Source organism: Palaemon carinicauda, chromosome 14, assembly GCF_036898095.1.
Source record: "Palaemon carinicauda isolate YSFRI2023 chromosome 14, ASM3689809v2, whole genome shotgun sequence".
In the NCBI taxonomy this organism is placed as follows: domain Eukaryota; kingdom Metazoa; phylum Arthropoda; class Malacostraca; order Decapoda; family Palaemonidae; genus Palaemon; species Palaemon carinicauda.
The window spans coordinates 53,685,659-53,708,465 of NC_090738.1; the positions used below are offsets into that span (position 1 = coordinate 53,685,659).

At 36.0% G+C, this 22,807-nt stretch overlaps 1 protein-coding gene across 1 annotated transcript; it reads right to left on the reverse strand.

The window, feature by feature from the left end:
- Window positions 1-2,471: 2,471 nt before the first annotated feature.
- Window positions 2,472-2,816, reverse strand: LOC137652776 (uncharacterized). Its single transcript, XM_068386183.1, has one exon. It carries the CDS (start codon window positions 2,814-2,816, stop codon window positions 2,472-2,474), a length of 345 nt encoding a protein of 114 aa, XP_068242284.1.
- Between the last annotated feature and the right edge of the window lie 19,991 nt (window positions 2,817-22,807).

Here is a 22,807-nt window from a genome sequence, read left to right on the forward strand (position 1 = left end):
TCATAAATAGCTACGTGTTGCAAACTTACTGACATGTTATTATGGTGGAGATGTGTTGATTTTAATTCTATGAACAGATTACTGAATTCGACAAGTATATGTATAGTGAACTTGAAATGAACTTATATCTCTCTTGATATCATGGTTGGTAAGTGGCCCTGCTTGAATTTGATTCGACTCAAAGCTATAGGTTCTAATCTTTGATTAGCCAGAATGTATATCCAGTGGATATACATTTCGTAAGTTGGAAATCTATATTAAAATGCCATTGTGGTTGAGTTGATAAATATATATATATATATATATATATGTGTGTGTATATATATATGTGTGTGTGTGTGCGTGTGTGTGTATGTGTGCATGCACACACACACACCCACACACACACACACATATATATATATATATATATACATATATACATGTATATATGTATATATATATATATATATACATATATATATGTATATATGTATATATATATATATATATATATATTGTGTATATATATATATATATATATTTAATTATATTGTGTATATATATATATATATATTCCGTAATGGTTGTTCAATTTTTTTATGCAGTGGTGAAAGAGGTGAATGCTCCAGTGCTTGGTCGAGGATTGAAACTGATACACAGTCTTTATGAAAGGGAGGTAAATCAATGGTTGTTTGCCGATGATACTGTACTGGTTGCATACTCGGAAGAGAAGCTTGGTCGATTAGTGACAGAGTTTGAAAGGGTATGTGAGAGAGGGAAGTTAGAGTTAATGGTGGGTAAGAGTAAGGTTATGAGATGCACGAGAAGCGAGGGTGGTACGAGATTGAATGTCATGTTGAATGGAGAGTTACTTGAGGAAGTAGAACAGTTTAAGTACTTTGTTTCTGTTGTTGCAGCAAATGGTGGAGTGGAAGCTGATGTACGTCAGGTAGTGAATGAAGGATGCAAAGTGTTGGGGGCAGTGAAGGGAGGAGTAAAGAATAGAGGATTAGGCATGAATGTAAAGAGAGTTCTGTATGTGAAATTGATAGTTCCAACTGTGATGTATGGATCAGAGTTGTCGAGAATGACAGTGACTGAGAGACAGAAATTGAATGAGTATGAGATGAAGTGCCTGAGGAGTATGTCTTGTGTATCTCGTTAAGATAGGGTTAGTAACGAAGTAGTGAAGGTGAGAGCGGTTGTAAGAAATTATTTAGCAGCTAGAGTGGATATGAATGTATGGAGGTGGTTTCGTCACGTTGAGAGAATGGAAGGTGGCTGTCTGCTAAAGAAGGAGATGAATGCAAGAGTTGACGGGAGAAGTATAAGAGGAAGGCCAAGTTTTGGGTGGAAGGATGAAATGAAGAAAGCTCTGGGTGATAGGAGCATAGATGTGAAATAGGCAAGAGAGCGTGCTAGAAATAGGAATGAATGGAGAGCAATTGTGAAGCAGTTCCATTAGGTCCTGCTGCTTCCTCTAGTCACCTTGGTGGCCGCGGAGGTAGCAGCAGTAAGGGATTCAGGGTGTGAAACTTCTTTTGTGGTGGATAAATGGGCAGGGGGCCATGCCACCCTCGCAGTAGGCCTACCATCCAGACTTGGCTGAATCCTTCGTCAAGCTGTCCTCTAGTTTTGATGTCCCCTACCCTCCAAAACTAGGGGAAGTGCCTTGGATATATATATATATATATATATATATATATATATATATATATATATATATATATATATATATATATATATATATATTTGTGTAATTAAATACATAATCAATATTTTAACTACATTACGAAAAATAGAAACTTCCTCAATTATATCAAGAAAATGTCCTGAACTCGCACCCAAACAAACAAACATGTGAGAGAGAGAGAGAGAGAGAGAGAGAGAGAGAGAGAGAGAGAGAGAGGCGGAGGGAAAAGTGAAAGCAGGTAGTTAACGTGGATTTATACGACATTGGCACGTGACGTCACACTTTACCTCTGTCTCTCTGATTCTCTTCTCTGCTGTTACAGCTTCACCTTCAAAGTCATAAGTATACTCATTATTGAAACATACCTGCCAGTATTCAGGAGTTCTTTTAAAACAGTGGTTCTCAACCTTTTCACTACCCCGCCCCCTTTAGGAACAGCTCTTTCCTTCCACGCTCCCTTGCATCTATAGACAAATTTCACTCCCAGATTTAGAAATAAAATGAAAAAAATGGATTTTCAGTCCATTTACTAAGCATGAATTACATTAGTGAGATATTTGACACTGCTCTAAGCTACCAGATCTTGAATACATGGCTAGTGAGATATTTGACACTGCTCTAAGGCTAAGCTACCAGCTCTTGAATACATGGATAGTGAGATATTTGGCACTGCTTCTTAGCTACCAGATCTTGATTACGTGATCGAATGCTTGAGAGTGTACAACGTAAGTTCCCTTCAATGTTCAGGCAGTTTCTGTACTTAGTTTTGATAGCAATGAGCGTGGAAAATGCAGTTTCACATAGATATGTGGATCCAAACATTGTTAGAATCCGAAGAACCTGATATGAGATCAGAGGGTAAACAGGAAGGTCTCAATTCTAGGAACTCTTCTTGGACTTCTTCAGCAACATCAGCTACTTCACATTGAAATGGGTTCCTGATGAATTTCCAGGCTTCACACTTGTCATCAATATCTGGGAAGTATCTGATGAATTCTGCTTTCAAGTCACTTAGAGGAATGATTATTAGTTGCTTTAACTCAGAGTCGCTGTTACTGTCAGCGAGAGCAGAATCCAAGTTCCTGAAACTGGCTGCATATCCCTGCTGAACCCGACATTTCCAGATGTCGAGTTTGGCCATGAAGACTCAAATGGTGTCATGGTGCGTGATGATGTTGATGCTTTTCCCTTGTAGTTTAAGGTTCACAGCATTCAAGGCTTCAAAAATGTCCACCAGGTAAGCTAGAGTTATCTGAAAGCCTTCAGATTGGAAATTGTCATGAAAGTCTGCCTTCTGCTATGATTCTAAAAATATTGCTACTTCTTCTCGTAGCTCATAAAGCAGTCTAAGCATGTTCCCTTTTGATAGCCATCATACGTTTGCATGAAAAAGCAAGGCTTCATGTTCGGATTCGATATCCTTTCACACCAGTTTGAAGAGACGACTGTCTAAGGCTCCAGCTTTGATGAAGTTGACTACCTTGATAGCCACATTCAAGACATCCATCATCTCAGCAGGCAAAGTTCTGGATGCTAAGGCTTCATGATGAAGTATGCAGTGTGTACTCATTACAGAGGGATTTTTTCTTTCACCTTTGTGACGAACCCAGTCCATAGACCATGCATGGTGGGAGCTCCATCAGTACACACCCATACCAGCGATTCACAAGAATGTTGATTTTCCTGAAAAAAATTTTGATGTATCATGAAAAATAGCTTCTACTGTTGTGCAACTTTCCATCGGGTGACAGAACAGAATTTCTTCTTTTATATTGTTGCCTGACATGAACCGAGCATACGTCAGTAGCTGAGAACACTGAGCGATATCTGTCGTTTCTTCACACTGGATGGCAAAAATAGGGTAGGCTATTTCTTAGTTGAGAGTTTGATCTTTGATAGCTTGAGACAATTCATCTATCCTTTTCTTGGCTGTATCATTTGACAGAGAAATCTGGGAAAGTTTGTTTGCACTATCTTTCCCCAGAACAACTTCTGCTGCACAGAGTGTTATGACCACGGACATGTGTGGTAGATTGAGAGTCTGAGAAAGAGCGGGTCTCACGGCTCACCAGTGAGCAAGGAGAACTGTACAGGTCCAGGACGCGATAACTTCCTACCCCACCAACCGATGCCATGAGTGTCAGAGGGCCAGGAAGGGGGCCAATGATTATATACGAAAAATGGTATGCCTGGGAGACTTTTGAAAACAAGAGCTAGTAACAACGATACTTCTGCATTATTTCATAAGCATATCTTTAGAGTACTGATGAATGCTCTTGTCATGAAAATAACCCATAAATGAAAAAAACTTCTACTTTTCACATGAGGCTCGTACACCCCCCCTGGAAATAACCCATGCCCCCCTAAGGGGGCGTGCCCCCCAGGTTAAGAACCACTGGTTTAAAAGATATTTGCAAAAAGAGAGGCATCATGGCTTCTGAAATTCCTAATAGGTTGGTTTGCTCTGAGCTATTAGATGAAAATCTTCCACCAACACCAATCAGTAATGGCGAGCGTGGTGATGAAAACTGGCTAAACCCAGACATGAATTTACTTGTCTGAAACCATTGTCCTGCAGTGGGCTAGAAATGACGGCATATATTGTTGTTTCATGTATATACTGTATGTATGTATGATGTATTTCTACTTGTGGGTATGGTGTATTTTTTACAAAACACATAATGGCTTCAGATATATTTTTGGCATCCAACATCACAAAACGAATAATTCCATTTTTTGCGAACAGATTTAAAAATTTCTACATGTTTCTGGATGTTTATGTTTGATCTTTTGGTTCAATACCCTACGTGCCTGCTTATGGTTTCAATCATGCTTGCAAAGAAATATCTCTTGTAAGCGTTTATATGGGACAATATAATTAATTTTCAACTTTTAATTTATGATAGCTTTTTTCTTGTAATGAAAGGAGAGAATCAAACACACGTTCTCTATTGGGTTATGAAATCTTATCTTTCGAGTATCAGAAACAGTGTTTTGTTATCCAATAGATGTCAAAATGTATCTGACCTAGGTTGTTTGACAACTATTCCCAAACAAATCTTTAAGCTGTAAAGCTTTAATATTTTCTGATGGTCAGATTCCTGAAGTGTCCACCATTATACTAATTATCAATAAGAAATAATTCCCATCAGGTGTCTTAGATATTATTTTTGCAAACATCATGCTTGAGCATAGAAGGCTCAACTGCCATTCGGAGGTTTCAAAAGTTTTCTGCAAGTTTGGTTTCTTGCATATCAGTTTTTCCATCATTGTTCATGAAGTCATTATTGCATTTCTTTGTGATTCTTTTGACCCTCATATATATATATATATATATATATATATATATATATATATATATATATATGTATATATATATATGATATATATATATATATATATATATGTATATATATATATATATATATATATATATATATATATATATATATATATATATATATGTAATATATTAGCTATTACTTGTTTGTAACACATGACCTACAGGTCACTGTGGAAGTACGAGAAGTGTGAGAAATGCCTTAGTCATATTCTAAGCAGGATGCGAATGCCAAACCTCAACAATGTAACATTTTTCATGAAGAGTAAACACAACCAAGTACGTGAAAAAGAAGTTGTCTGTGAGAAGGGAACAAGTACCTTCCAGTATTAATGTTGTGTTTACTATAAATCATTAAGTGCTGAGATAACTGTATAAACTTTAGCATGAAATTGGATATTTGTGGCAGTTCACTTTGAGATGTCATACGGAATGGTCTTCCGACCAAACCAGCTATACTCCTGTGATGGAGATGTTAACAAACCTTCCTTTAGAGGAACACAAGCACAAATCTGGGGTGTAGCGAACCCCAATCTTTGGATAAAAAAAACTCAGTTTTCCTTTCATGCAATCTTATTTTTGAAATATGAAACACAAACTAGACTTATTCAGCTTTCTTTTGATATGTAAACTAGATTAAAAAAAAAAAAAATTCTTGTAATAAAATTAATAGAAATAAAACTTTGAATTTTCAATTTTTTCCCGAAAAAAAATAAAACAGAATTTATATAAAAAAAAAATTTCTTTAGAGAAACGGGCTTCCTGCCATGGTGAAATGAATCCTTCTTCCATCCCCTCAGCAGCCCTCAGCATTCTGGCACCACATCTCACTGTAATATAGAGAGACAAAAAAGGGTCAAAATTTAGCACAGTAGAATTATGATATTTTGATCTTATCACTCGTTACTCCTCTGAAAACTTACTAAATACTTAGTAATTGATGTTTAGAGGGTGTATTAAAGATGTGTGATGATATATCATGTTATATACCAAGCCTGTGTACGTATTTGATCTACCAGACTGTTTGTTGTTATATATATATATATATATATATATATATATATATATATATATATATATATATATATATACAGTAGCCGCAAATGAAATACGGCTAATTACTTACTACAAGCTCAAGACAGCTTGTACATGTAGGGTACAAGTGGGATTTGCACACAGGTCGTTGACATTTCTGGCACCTGATGCGTGTCTTCCGGTCTTGAGAGCGGGGGCACTCAGCACAGCGTACCTGAGGGTAGTTACATTGGGCAAGTACTTGGCCAGTTGGGTACTGTGTGTTGACTACTGATGAAGTATTGCAGACAGTAGTTATCAATGTTCTTAGGTTCCGTGGGAGAGTGGCACTCGACAATCTCTTCTCAGCCCATGGCCGTATGAATGATCTTGCAAGACGTAGCATGAAGCGACGGCGTTCTGGAAACTTGGTAACTCCTGTCGTCTCTAGGTGTGCTGTGTACAGTACCTTTGCATTGATAATAGCAGCATTCACCATCCAGTAAAATATACAAAGTGGCTATCTTTTAGTTTTCCGGTTGCAAGAGTACAGGGCACACATCCCATCAAATGCATCAACTCCTCCTTTGGTGCGGTTATAAAATTCTATAATCTCAGGTTTTCCGTTCTCTTGCAGGACTGGCTGGCTATGCATAGATGAGAGCAAGAGGACTAACTTCTTAGCCGTCTTTCCTACTGGAGGCACATATGAAACCAGGGTCATCTCTTTTGTGAAGAGAAAGGCACTTGATCCAGGTTCACGATTATCTTTGGTCTTTATCTTCTCTGGTAGTTCTCGCTTGTTTGCCTTCACCGTTCCAACCAAGGTCATTCCACAATTTTGCAGAAGATCAGCGACAAGTCCTACGGAGGTGAACCAATTATCTGTGGTCACATTTCTGTTTGTCATGTGGTATGGCTTTGTGAGCTCCTTAGTATAATAATGGCCCAGTCCTACTCCAGCTGAGGGCCGTATATTATCCTTTTCGAGGTACGGGATACTTCCTAGCAGGTATTTACTCTTGCAATCATTTATGTTAACCAACTTTATGCCATACTTGGCTGGCTTACTTAGGATGTACATCCTGAATGAACATTTTCCACGAAATCCTACCAACTGTTCATCAACACACAGATTCTCACAGGGTGTATAGTGCCTTTCACACTTCTCCATAAATTTATCAAATAGTTCCTGGATAGGTGCAAATCTGTCAGTTTCTCTTCTCATCTCTCTTGTCTGTGGGTCATCAAAGCGTAAACAGTCAAGTATAAACTCAAAACGAGCCTGCGACATAGCAGCACGGTAAAGTGCCGCACCGATGTCAACAGACCACATGTCACAGGTTGACATATGGCTATCCTTTTGGCATCCCAAAAATATTAGCACCCCAATGAATGCTCTTAGCTCCTCCCGTTCCACATTTCTATGTGTTGATGTTTTCTTCTTGTACTTACTAGCTACAATCTCCATCCTCTTGTTTGTCCACTGACAGACTATATCCAGAAATGAATCATCAAGGAATAAGTTAAAGCACTCCTCTGGGGAATGACAAGCTTGTGCTTCAGCATTTGGTCCGGGTCTACCGGCGACAATGTTTCTGGCTGCACGATTGGTACTTGACTGCGGACGGGTACACCATCTGAACCCATGCTTTGCATCCAAAGTAGCAGTATCAAACGATACTATAGGTGGAACTGGAACATCAACTTCAGCTTGTCTCCTACGTCTCCCACGACCACTGGCTGCAGGGGTAGAAGGGGCAGCAGAAGAAGAGTTGGCTGCAATAGACACATCATTACTAGGTCCAGCTATAGGGGAAAAAGGAGAAGGTATATCAACTAAGGTGGAAGAGGTACTATCAACTGGATAGATTCCAGGGTTTGGTCCAACAATACGGGTTTTTTTCTTTGGGGTCGATGTGCTACGTGTTTTTCTGGTAGTTTCCCTCTTTTTCTTCAGTCTTTTTTCAGCATCCTCTGACCCTTCAACGTTGTCACTGGACTCACTATCACTACATGACGGGACATAATCCTTATCATAATCACTGTCATACATCAACTCTAGTTCTATCTGATCCTGATCCTCCACCTCCTCATCACTAGCGGTCATTTCATCATCATGTATGTTGGTTCCAAGTACTTCATTATCAACTGCCTCCTCATCTTCATCTAAGTTTGACAAGGCACCAGTCGCATTCATCATATGTTCTAACTCATCATCTGTTAATGTTTTTTTCTTTGACATTTTCACAGTTTTTGGGACACTTTTATTTTAGACTTCCACTTATTTTATTGTCTGTTTGTTTTATTGTAAATAGAACCTGAAACTTATTCATTTATGCCTGGAAAGAAATGTAAATTATCATAATCACTGTCATACATCACTTTTATTTTAGAATTCCACTGATTTTATTGTCTGTTTGTTTTATTGTAAATAGAACCTGAAACACGTTTATTTATGCCTGGAAAGAAATGTAAATAATTATCATAATCACTGTCATACATCACTTTTATTTTAGAATTCCACTGATTTTATTGTCTGTTTGTTTTATTGTAAATAGAACCTGAAACACATTTATTTATGCCTGGAAAGAAATGTAAATAATAATTATTATTATTATTAGTAGTAGTAGTAGTAGTAGCAGCAAAAATTTTAACACTTACTAAGGGAATTGGGATAAGCAATATAGTACAAAACTATATAACTGGGGTGGGATGGACCCCAGTAGCCTGACATATAACACAAACCTGGGGTTGTAGTAGTAGCAGCAAAAATTTTAACACTTACTAAGGGAATTGGGATAAGCAATATAGTACAAAACTATATAACTAGGGTGGGATGGACCCCAGTATCCTGACATATAACACAAACCTGGGGTGGTATACACCCCAGTATGTCATAAAGTGGGGTGTTATACACCCAATGTACACCTTAAAACACATATGTGGGGTGTGGGTCACTCCATGACATATAGTACTGGAACACTAATGTGGGGTGTGCTGCACCGAAAACAAGAATAACAACAACAACAAGAACATCACCAGACACACACGTGCACCCCCTCCTACGGCAACCTTGAGACTAACCCAGCAAGGAATGCTGATCTACTCGTGGCTACCAGCGCAGAGTTGCCAATGTTTATTTTTTTTGTGGGGTGATATGCACCCCGCGTCAGTGTTCCAGGGTAGAATGAACTATTTTAAAGTTAACTTACTTAGACTTTACTTGACGATGTAACATACCAAATCTAATCTATAACACATTTAAGATGACATTTGAAGAGAACCCAAATGTGTGTTAACAACCGTAGCACACCAATAAATGGTGGCAGCGGTAAAACTCTAAGAACCAGAGAAAGATCTTCAAGAACCAGCGGTAAAACTCTAAGAACCAGAGAAAGATCTTCAAGAACCAGAGAAAGATCTTCAAGAACCAGCGAATATAACTCTAAGAACCAGAGAAAGATCTTCAAGAAATCAACAGTAATGAATCTACAATTTTGACTAAGTATCATAGTCCACCGAAGAAATGAAACATTTAATACCAACAAGTGAATGTTATACAAACTGAGGAACTGGATCTTCAATCAACATCCTAAGAAAACCAAGGACTGACATTCAACATTTACAAAACATTGAAGAAACATATCCAGGAAGCACTACATTCAATGGAAATTGGACCGAAAACATTCACCCAAACATCAATGGGAAGAAACGATTCAGTGCGAGAGAGAGAGGAAATAACGACATCACACTTCGCCATATAAACCGAAGCTAAGTACATTTTCTTATTCATTTCAGTTTTGAGCAGTGAAGTGTAGTTATCACGAGTCGATCATCCATTATTACTGGGGTGAGTAGTTTGCTAATCTTCAATTTCCTTTCATTAAAGGAAACTGTGTTTAACTTCGAATTCTCGTCTAGAATTTTTTTTCTCTCTCTGTGCTTATTCCGTTTTCTTTCAGAAGTTCTCGGGAAATATCTTTGTATTCCGTTTTCTTTCAGAAGTTCTCGGGAAATATCTTTGTATTAGTATAATTGTTTTGGGGGATTTTGTTATCATCTTTATCATTTTGTGCTTATGCATTTACGCAGTGGACGTCTGTATTCATATAGATATTTTGATAGGATTGCAAGGGGTCGTAGAGATAGAAAAAGAAATACCGTAAACATGATGCCCCCTGTGAGACTCACCTCTGGACCGAGTAACCCAACCCCAGGACATGGTAACCCCCCTCCTATTGTGACTCTAGTAAATGCTCGCTCTGCAATCCCTCCTTTTCAGGGTCGGGTTAATGGATTCTTGCCCTAGAATGTGGAGTCATGGATTTCATCCGTCGATGCCCATTTAAATGCTAAACAAATCATAGACCCGTTTGTACAATTACAAGAAGCTAAAAGTTTTATAGACTTTTCTAAAGGAGATGCGAGTGTGTATTTGAGGGGTGTTTTATTTCAAGAAGCAGTTATCTGGGATGATTTCAAAGTTAGGCTACGTGCGGTCTATGGAGGTGAAGAAGCCTTAGATATAGTTTTAACATTAAGAAATTCACTTAATCAAGCCACTATGACTCGGCTTAATGTTATTGAAAGAGCAGCTCTCATAGCCAATAGGCTAAATGAGTATCAAGATATTTTAGGTAATTCCACTTGGGTTACTAGAGATAACATCTCCGTGAAAGATTTCTTACGATTAATGTATTTAACTTGCATGACATTTATGTTGCCTGAAGCTTTAGTGCGATGTTTTGATAAAAAGTTAACGCCAGCAAGTACGGAATTGGATGTATATAAGCAGATAAAGAAACATATGTCTAAGTGTCCTGATCTTGATCCCGTGTTAACCCAAGTTTTTGCAAAAAATGAAACAAAGCCACAAAAAGTAAATGTAGTTAATAATAGTCAAGTTGCAGGAATGACGTGTTATAATTGCAAACGTCAAGGTCACTTGATTGCGGACTGCAAAACGAGATTTTGTTCGTTACATAATAGTTCGACTCATTCATACAGTCAGTGCTACTCGCGTAAGACACAACAGAATCCTAGAAATACACAGTCAATTCCATAGTTAGTTCCATATGGAAATAAAAAGAAAAATCCTCATTTCAATAAGAAGAAACAGCCAAACGTCAATGTAGTTCAGAATCCGAAACAAACAAACAGTTCTTCGAATAACGCTGATCCTGGGTCGTCAAACCAGACCTCGCAAGGTCAGACTAATTTTCAGAATGTGCAGAGCAAAGCAAATACCACATAATTAAATCCAGTGGGAAAGAGAGTGATGTTGGGTCAAGGTCATTCATGTCAACATCAGTAGTATTGAATAATCAATTTAATGTTTTATCAGATCATTGTGAGGCAATAGATTTTCCTATGAAACACACGGCCGAATTAAATAAATCAGTGCATGCTCCCGTAGATTTGCAACGAATTCATACAATAATAAGCCAAAATGAGTCACGATCAACATTATATGCTGTAAATTTAGAACACAGATCATTTACATTATTTTTTGACTCTGGTAGTCCACGTAATATCATGGATTTGAGGACACATCATTTGTTGTTTTCGAACTTCCCAATAAAAAAATCCGGAGTAAGACTCTCGGGTATAGGAAATAATGAATTAAATGTAATAGGCATAACTCATGTTCAGTTCAAGGTCGGTAAGCGCACGTTTGCCGATACATTTGTTGTTGTACAAAACATTGATATGTATCCAGCTGTAATTATAGGATACCCATCTATGGGCAATCAAAACATTATCTTAGCCCCTGCCAACCACGGCGTGTATATCAAAGGAAAATTCTATAAGTCTTCTAATACCTTAAAATCAGTTTTGGATAAAAAGGAGACGACAAATAAAACAGTGACGTACGTTGAAGAACCAATAACTAGTCTCAGTAATAAAGAAATAATATACGCGACCCAACAGAATTCTCGTTCACCCGTAATATCATCTTGCACGCAATCTATCGAGCCGAACGTACCTTCGAATTTAATAGTGCAAGTAAAGAAAACATTACCAGGATCTGAAATATTAATCCTTTCCGACACTTTGAAAACTAATGGATTGTCTGTCACACAAGCTATTTATACAGTAGGCTCACATCAACAATGTAATATCGAAGTCTGTAATCATTTAAATACCACTTTAGTAATTCACAAAAATCAACATATCTTGGATGTAGATGTTTATAAACATTGTATTCTTACCGTTGCTGAAATCAATCACGCTCAATCAGTTGTGGATGAATCCCTTTTGCAATCTATTAAAAATAAAATCAATAAAGACATTGAAGACGAAGAAATTCCGCAGAAAATATTTGGACTTTTAACTGAATGTCATGATGTTTTTTCCACTACGGATGGATCCTTAGGAAAAACAGATGTGATCGAGCATCAAATAAGGTTAAAGGACAAGCAGAAAATTATCTATGTACCCTCGTACAGACTCCCTATGAAATTCCAGAATGAAATAAATGATGAAGTAGGTAAAATGCTAGAAGAAGGAGTCATTAGGAAATCGAACAGCCCTTATAATTTTCCATTAATAGTTGTACCAAAAAAAGATCGAACATGGCGTATCTGCGTAGACTTCCGTCGCCTAAACGAGGAGACGATCCCTGATCGATTCCCAGTGCCATGTACTGACGATATTTTATCTTTGTTAGGTCAGAATAAATATTTACCCGTTTGGACTTTCACCAGATATCATTAGAAGAAAATAGTATCCCATACACAGCCTTCAGCACAGCCAGGGGACATTATGAATTTTTACGGATGCCTTTTGGTTTACGTTGTGCTCCCATAATATTTACAAGAATGATTAACATAGTGTTTGGAGACTTGCTAGGGGATATATTGCATGCTTATATGGACGACCTTGTAATCTTTTCCAACACCTTAGAAGAACTTCTACGTAAATTAGAACTAGTACTACAGAAACTAAGACAACATAACCTAAGGGTAAAGATTAGTAAGTGTGAATTTTTCAAAACAGAATTAGTCTATTTGGGTTTTACGGTGTCAAGCCAAGGTCTTAAAGTAGTCCATGATAAGGTGTCGGCTATCCGTAACTTTCCAATACCTACTAATGTCAAGGGAATACAGCAATTTCTGGGTTGTAGTGGATATTACAGGCGTTTTATACATAGCTAATTGTCGCACATGTCAGGAAAACAAAGGGCATACGAAAACACCTGTCAGCCTAGGGGCTTATCCCGTGCCCAATCAACCCTTTGAAAGGATACATTTAGATTTATTAACAGGATTTCACGAGTCAGACAGAGGAAATAAGCACCTCTTAGTAATTGTAGATGCTTTAACTCGATATACAGAACTAATAGCGCTTAAAACTAAAAATGCGATTGAATGCGCTAGGAAGTTTTACGAGTGTTACATTTGTAAACATGGAATTCCACACATAATAATCTCAGACTCGGGAGGAGAATTTAATAATCACTTTCTTACCTCATTGTGTGAATTCCTTAGCATAAAGAAAATAAATACCATGATATATCACCCAGAGTCGAATGGGCTAGTAGAAAGAGCGAATAGGAAGGTTTTAAATATATTTAGAGTAACACTAGGGGGATCAGATCCCAACTGGGATATTGCAATACCTACGGTACTGAGTACTCTGAATCATTCATATTATATATCAATTAAAATGTCACCGCACTAGGCATTGTATGGTACCCCAGTTAGAACGCCTTTCCATGTATTAACACCTACAACTAATCTATCAAATCCCTTAAAAGAATGTATAAATGCAAGCAAAAGTCGTTTTGATACCCTTCGAAAGAATTTAGAAGAATCACAAATCATAATGAAAAGGAATCATGATAAAATAGCGAAGCCAACTAAAACATATACCGTGGGTGATAATGTATAGATACAGGTAAATGTACGTAAAGCACTCAATTATGAACTAACACCTAAGTTTGAAGGCCCATTTAACATTTTGGAAACATTAACGGCCAATAGGTTTAGAGTTCGAAACGTATCCTAACCCACTGATGAGAGAATCGTACCATTGGCTCACATAAGAAATTAAAATAAGAGGGAAAGAAGAAGGGGAAAGATTTTTAATTTTTTAATTTTTTGTAAACATTATATGTTAAAAGTTTTTCTTCTTATTACAGGAGTAATTACATATATTTTTTCTCGTTGCAGGTTTCCAAGATGAAATTTTTATTGTTAGGAGTGATATTGTTCCCTCAGACATTTTTCTCGTGTGAGATGAGCTCTAAAACTAAAAGTATAGATTTTAAATATGGCACTATAGTTGAAAGACAAGAAGACGTTTTTATTACATCAAGTAACGTAGTTGTTGAAGTGGGTATGCAAGCAATTTTTCTCCCAGAGAATGACGTCACTAGCTTAAAGAGCGCCATTTCAAGGTTTGCTGTTTCATTAAATGAAATGCATAGAAGACATTTTCCTTTTAATACAGAGTTAGCTTGCATCGACACTAAAAGTTGCAGAGATGCTATCTGACAACTTGCAAAATAAGACTTTCGAGTCAGAATCTTTGGCTCGTGACCTTTTGATGTGGACAGTAGGACACGATAATCTTGAGAAACGTAACCCGTTTATTTTTGCTGCACTAAACATCTTTGGTTCTATTGCAAGTTTGGGCTTAGGAATTTCCAATTGTCTTAAGATTAGCAATCAAAATAAGAAAATTGAGTTTTTGACTCATGAAGATGAATTGATTATTTCAGAACTATGGAATCAGTTAGCTTCAATCAATCAAATTATGAGTTTGGTAAATGAATATTCTAGTAATATCAGTCAGATTATGGAAGTACAAGATTTGTTGGCAACGTCAACGTATTATGATTCAAAAATAGATCACATACATAATAGAATTGCACATTTCATTGAGAAATCAAAAGACCATGTGGAAGCTATCACGTTAGCGACTAAAGGTGTACTGTCACCGCATTTGTTGCCAATAAGAGACTTAACGTTAATTTTGGAGAACGGACGGGAAAAATTAGGTTATGTTCCTTTGTTAGACGCATGTAGGTTAGAATTTTATTACAGCCTAATTACAGTAAGCGTTGAAAATCACAGGATTATGATTACAATTCCCTTTGATTCTTCCGATGCCTGGCAATCTTACAGGATATCACCATATCGGACTTTCATGACGAATCACTCAAATCCAGTAATATCCAGTTTGACAGGACACGTATTGATTTCCCCAGACAAGGAAACATATACGGTCATTAAAGAGTTAAATCAATTAACTCACTTTTCAGACGCAATGGATAAAAAAATATGTACAGCTGACTCATTTGAATTCCATAAAAACTTAATGGATTCATGCGAGTTAGGTATAGTGCTAGATGGTGCTCTCTCCCATACACATGAAAATTGTCTGGAAAAGCTTTATCCCTTTGACGATAATAAGTTCAATTGCAGACTGAACAACAGCTCGTGGATACGATACGATAAGGCCGGCTTCAATGTATCATGCCCGGACGGATCCACGTCTTTTTTCCAAATCTTCAAGACTATCCTCAGAGAACGAACCTACTTCGCGAACTTTACGTGGTTGACAACAATTCCATCTTTACCTCTCCCATACAATGTACGTGTGGCTAAGCGGTTGATGAAATTGACCGAGATGGACCACCCGACACCGACTTATGAAGTGCGTCGATTCTACATGTTACTAGCAGTAATTAGCGTTACAGTGATGATATTTATCGCCGTTAACATCCTTGTTTGGCGTAGGTTAAAGAGAAAAAAGATTGAGATCAAACAGAACGTTTTGCCATGTCCAGATAAAACTCCTTATTTAATTCAATTTAAAGTCGTTTGAAACTGGCCCCTTCATTCGTTCAAAGGAGTAATATTGTCTTGGAAAAGTGTTGTGCACGAAAAGCAGTTAGTACGCTAGTAATATGTAATTGAAGAGACTATAGAACATTTGCATTTTAAAAAACATTTAAAAAATAAATCATTTTTTGGCACCTAATAAAATATATAAGCCTGATATGTATATATATATATATATATATATATATATATATATATATATATATCTATATATATATATATGTATATATATATACTATATATATATATATATATATATATATATATATATATATATATCTATATATCTATCTATATATATATATATATATATATATATATATATATGCATATATATATATATATATATATATATATATATATATATATCTATATATATATATATATATATATGTGTGTGTGTGTGTGTGTGTGTGTGTGTGTGTGTACGAAACCGTGGTAGGTGTACGTACCAGGAATTCGTGTTTGTGCACTAAAATTGTATCTTTACCAAGGTAACAAATATTTTTATTAGTTACCGTATTATAATAATCTATGTTTTTGACAAAGGTAACCACTATTTTTTAACAAAGTTACCGAATCATATGTATATCAGTTTTTTTTTTTTGGTACCATACAATCGTTTGCTAGCAATGTACCATATACAGTATATGATCTGTATTTATCATGCATTTTTTCTTTGTTTTGGCAATATTTGTTAAGTATGCATTATTATTTTTTTTAATTTGCCTATTTGAACATTCGTCATCATTTGCTTATGGCTAAATTAAAAAAAAAAAATAATAATATATATATATATAGCCTATATATATCCAGTCACATTCCTAGTAAGCATATTTTGACGTATTGTTAAATTTTCAAAAATTTAGGTAGCTGACCGACCTAATGTAATATATTAGATATTACTTGTTTAAAACACATGACCTACAGGCCACTGTGGAAGTAAGAGAAGTGTGAGAAATGCCTTAGTCATATTCTAAGCAGGATGCGAATGCCAAACCTCAGCAATGTAACATTTTTCATGAAGAGTAAACACAACCAAGACCGTGAGAAAGAAGTTGTCTATGAGAACGAGACAAGAACCTTCCGGTATTAATGTTTTGTTTACTATATATCATTAAGTGCTGAGATAACTGTATAAACTTTAGCATGAAATTGGATATTTGTGGCAGTTCACTTTGAGATGTCATACGGAATGGTCATCCAACCAAACCAGCTATACTCCTGTGATGGAGATGTTAACACTGTTCTTAAAGAATAAACTATTTTAAAGTTAACTTACTTAGACTTTACTTGAAGAGAAGATGTAACATACCAAATCCAATCTATAACACATTCAAGATGACATTTGAAGAGAACCCAAATGTGTGTTCACAACAGTAGCACACCAATATATACATATATATATATATATATATATATATATATATATATCATTACCACCAACAAGCATAACAAGTCCATTGCAGGAGAAACGACTCACTCATGTCTTTCCACTCCTGTCTTTTTGTGGTCTTTTTATTCTAGTCTATAGCAGCTAATTTTCTTAGTTCTACAATCCATCGTCTTCTGTTCCTTATCCTGCTTCTTTTGTAATCTCTAGGGACCCCTTCTGTTATTCTTAACGTCCATCTATTGTTTGTCATTCTCATTACTGTATATGACATGCCCATGTCCAATTCTTTTCCTTACATGTGAGAATATCCGGTGCTACTTTAGTAGGCGGTCTACCATTGTGTTCCTACTGTAGTAGACGGTCTACCTGCTTGTTTCTACTTTAGTAGGCGGTCTACCAGCGTGTTTTTACTGTAGTAGGTGGTCTATCAGCGTGTTTCTACTGTAGTAGGCGGTCTACCAGCGTGTTTTTACTGTAGTAGGCGGTCTACTTACTTTATTTCCCTTTAGTAAGCGGTCTACCACTGTGTGTCTACTGTAGTAGGCGGTCTACCATCGTGTTTCTACTTTAGTAGTCTACCTAGAATATCTCATTATATATAGTGATTTTCCGCATGGGTGATAATATGAGCTGACAGTACCGAATATTATTAGGCCTTGATCTCGGTTACAGTTCTAATGATTTTTTCTCTGCTTTGGCGAGCGCAGCTAGCCAAATTAACATTATACTACAGTTCCTATGTTTTAGCAAGAGGTAAAAGTTGACCAACTGCGTTGGTTACTATTTTGGATTTTTTTTTTTCACTTTCATATGAGCAATAATAACTACTTTAGTGATTAATTCATCCAAATTAATTACCGTACCTATTTTGTATTCATATTGTATTATTGTCTTTATCTCGACGTTGCACATAGAAGTACCCGATTTCTATGTCTCGTTTCAACCCCGTTTCACTAAGTAAGCAACCTGCTTTAACTAGTACACAATGCAGAACACCTCACATTGCTAATTGTAGATTGAATTCTGCTATTAGATCGGCTGCTGAAATAAACAGGACAGTGGATATCACTTTTTTGTTAGATCCAGTATTGCAGAGTAGACCGCCTACTAAAGTGGCCTCAAATATCCTCCACCTTAGTTTGCTCTTGCATCCATGTTGGTCTTTTCCTTTCTCTTATTGTTATTCCCATTGCTATTCTTTCTATAGCTCTTTAAGTTTTAACTATCTTATGCTCTAAAGTTTTAGTAAGGCTTCAAATATCCGAAGATTAAGTTCATATTGGTAGGACCATCTGATTAAATACTTTTCTTTTAAAGAAAATGACATTTCATTTTTATATTTTATTTTGTTTACCAAACGCTCCCCATCCTATGCTTATCCGTCTTTTAATTCTGGTCTCATGTCCTGGGAAAATACAATATTTCTGCCCTTAGTACGTATATTCATAAACAATTACTATAGGCTCACCCATAACTCTTATTTGTGATCTCTGCATTTTCATTGGACCATATTTTTGTTTTATTCACATTCACTTTGTCCCAAATATTTGCTTTTTTAATTTAAATCTTCTATCATCTTTTGCGATTCCTGTCTTAATTCACTAAACACAGCTATGACATATGTAAATATTAAATTGTTAAAGTATTCACATTCAACATTAATGCCTAGTTTCCCAATCTAAATTCTTAAAAACTTCTTCTAAGCGCGTTCTGAATAATTCAGGTGAGATAGGGTCCCGCTTTCTAACTCCTTTCTCAATTGAGATTTTCTCACTGTCTTTATATAGTTTCAGGATTGTTGTACTTCCCGTATAGATATCTTCAAGTGGTCAAACATAAAAGTCATCTATATATACGTATATATATATATATATATATATATGTATATATATATATATATATATACATATATATATATATATATATATAAATTTTTATATACTTAAATGCAAGCACACATATACAGTATATCGATATAAAAACATACATCATTGCACACACACATATATATATATATATATACATACATACATACATATATATATATATATATATGCACACACACACACACACACATATATATATATATATATATGTGTGTGTGTGCATATATATATATATATATATAAGAGAGAGATATTATGATGATTTATTACTAATACTCGTAATTTTCATTTATTCATAGAAGCCACAAATACCTCTTAATATCGAATTTGCTAAATATAGTGATAAAAAGAACTAAAAAGAGAAACTGAGGTTAGTGCTAGAGAAAAGAAAAATAGTGCTATTTTCATAATTTTTATTGAAGAATTGTAGAAGAACCCATTCCGCTGAAATGTCTCCAGCTACTTACTCGGGAGACTTGGCTTACTTCTTCAAACCTTGTCCCCCTCTGCCGTCCCCTTCCCCTCCATCTCCTCCTCACCTATATGCATAATATCCAGAACTTTCTGGACTCTCTCACTAACCAAAATGCATCCTTTCTCCGATATACTTGACTAATCTATTCAAGCCAAGCAACCTTCGTGTCTCCCCGTTTTTCATTCTCTCAATCCCTTATAAAATCTCAATAAACACTTCGCAATAGCATATTCAAATTTTCTTTCTATTATACTCAACGTATGAAAATTACATTTCTCTTGAAAAGAGATTCATGTCCTCTCTCATCCAACCAATATTCTTTGCATTCACTCCTAAACACTTATCCATTACAACAACTACCATTCATTTATAGTTCGTGTTAACATTCACAACTATTACTGCTTTGACGCCAGTCAACAAAATCTAATCAAACTACATATATTTTCAGATATGTAAGATCAGACGTCTAAATTTGGAATAAATTCATATTTGGAACTAATATTCCTGACATAAGCATTATCTAAATGTCCTTTATCATCATACGAAGTTCATAATTTTTGTTTGTTTGCGAAGGCATTATGTTAATTATGATACTATTGCCGTCAGGATATATGAAAGAGTCTTTAGTCTTTCCATATTTGTTCTCTCTTATTTTTTTTTTCTAGGAGAGAGCATGTAGCACAAACGAGCTTTTGCATAGGTACATATCCTTATATCGATATTCTAAATGTATAACGCTTCCTAAATTGTCAGACTATCATAGACACTAAGGTTAAAATATTTCCATCATTATATAAACAGACGCATCTCAATGTGAAATTGTACATTTCCTTCAACATTTGCTCGCCCAGCGTGAAGTGTTTTGAGTGACGTAAGGCAAAGTCAGGTTGTCAAAAGCGGCTTTGCTTCTCTTGGCTACATCCCAGCTTACAGAGGAGCGCATATAACAAAACCCTCTGAAGCCCGAGTACCTGCAAAGAGAAATGAAGCCTACTTTACTCGAGGCGCGGGGCTCTATTTTCTTCCTAGATTAAAGCATAAAGGAACAAGCGATTTAAATCTTTAGTGTAATGTGAAGCACATTCGTTTAATTTTTTCCTCGCTATAGTAGATTTATTTAGTGACGTAGAGTTGCTTCATAAGAAGACCATAGGAAGCATATTTTGACATCTTTATTTTGCACCATTACCAACAATACCCTCAAAAACACACCAAAAGAATAATGTGCAGAAATAGACACACGCCCGCATGTTTATAAATATTGTGTGTGAGGAAATTATATGTATGTGTCGAATGCGAAATAAAAGCAAAATGTGGTAAGTGGAAGGGTATACAGTACTGCGTAAGTAAATGGGAGACCAAAAGGATTGGAAGATTACACGAGGGCAATGTTATTAATATGAATAACTAAAAGCCATAGTTTTCTATAGGTGAAAGTTATTGATAGTCAGAGGCCATTCTTCGAAGAGTAGTGAATATTTGAGTCAATGGGTTATTGCATTCAAATGCATGTACACGAGAAGCTTCACATATGCAAGGGAACTGGTATGTGTCAAAATCCAGAAATTTCAAAAGCTATGCCAAGTAATTAAGTGAAAAATCTATATCAAATAAATTATGCCAGACAGACGTAAAAAGAGATAAAAGAGATAAGCATTATGGTGTATGTAATAATGGTCATATAGATGATATTAGCAATATACGTTAAAAATTTCCGAACAACACTTGCTCAAGTACAATTGCCCAATTTCAATTTTCATGCTCTGCAGAGTCATATCTTCGCCTCTATCAGGATTATCAACTTTTTATTCAATAATTCATTCATAACGATTATTTGAAATAATGAGTTTCAGTATCCGTAGAGGCATAGGGCTAGATTCTTGCATTAGTGAAGGTTTTACATCACCTTCCTTGTTAGAGTCATCTTGAGCAAGCAATTTATTATTATTCACGCAAAGGTTTTTTTCATAATAATGATAAAAAGTTAGGTATATAGCCACAAAATTCTAATGTTGATGTCTTCATGTCCTGTTAAGCAGCGGTGGCCGGTCCATAGGGCGTGGTGGGCTGTAGATCTCCCCTGCTTAGCCTTGCCAGGTGGATGAGTAATTGATTCACATAGGGTACTTTATTTTATAAAAATGAATTGTATGAGTTAGATTCCATTCAGTATTTCTACTTTTTTTGTATATAATTTTCTAGTGGAATATACTGCAGATTGGAAAAAAAATTAATCAGAGCAAAACACTATTCCCAAAATTGGGGATGGCCTGCTTGCAGCTCATTCCACACACTCTGAGCATGCAAGCAGTTTCGCCAATTGATTGATGTGAGGATTCTGGCTTCCTGATTGGCTACCTGATGGACGCGATATGAATTATAGATAATTATGATACGTTTGTAGTCAGCCATGTGGATGGCGCACACAGCACATCTTTGTACCGCTTGCTAGAACGTTCTAGAGGAGCAGTGAGATAATGTTTATTTATGAGTGAAGTGAGCCACGGCAGAGTAAAAACCATTAAAGGAGCGCGATGTGAATCATAGATAATTATGACACTTTAATTTTACGCCCCTTACATGATCCATGTATTTTCCCCTCTAGTTATCTTGTGTTTATTGTGCATTTCCCATCATCGCTATTGATGCAAATAACTCGTTTATTTGGTTCTGATACCCGAAAAAAAGGATTTTCCACTAAACAATTTTCACACCAATCAGGGAGACCAGACTGCTTGCTGATGCCCAACTGCGGGGGCAGCTAGCCGGGTAGCCGGGCTATAAGGGATAGGTCTCTAGCTTCAATCCAGAACTTGAGATCTGCATGTATCCCTGAAAGAGGAGTATGGGCTGCCTTCTGTTTTATTTAAATACACAACTGGGGAAATTTTTTTTAGCCAATTAATGCTTTTCAAAAGGATTTAAAGTTAACTTACAATTATGTGAAATTAATGTAAATCCCAGCAAATCTTAATAGGAGAATATTACGATTCGAAGAGAACTGCATCAAATAGATGTAATATTTTAATCATATTATAAAGCCCTATTATATATTGATCATTTTCAAAGATATCTTCGAAAGTTGAAGCAAAGTCCCTTGAAACGAAGGCCGAGTTATTAATGTTTAAAGGACCGCATGGAAACATTATCACCATTTTTCCTAACAA

Excerpts from the sequence above, each read along its gene's own strand:
- LOC137652776 (XM_068386183.1), bottom strand. The coding sequence starts at position 2,816 with ATGGCCAAACTCGACATCTGGAAATGTCGGGTTCAGCAGGGATATGCA.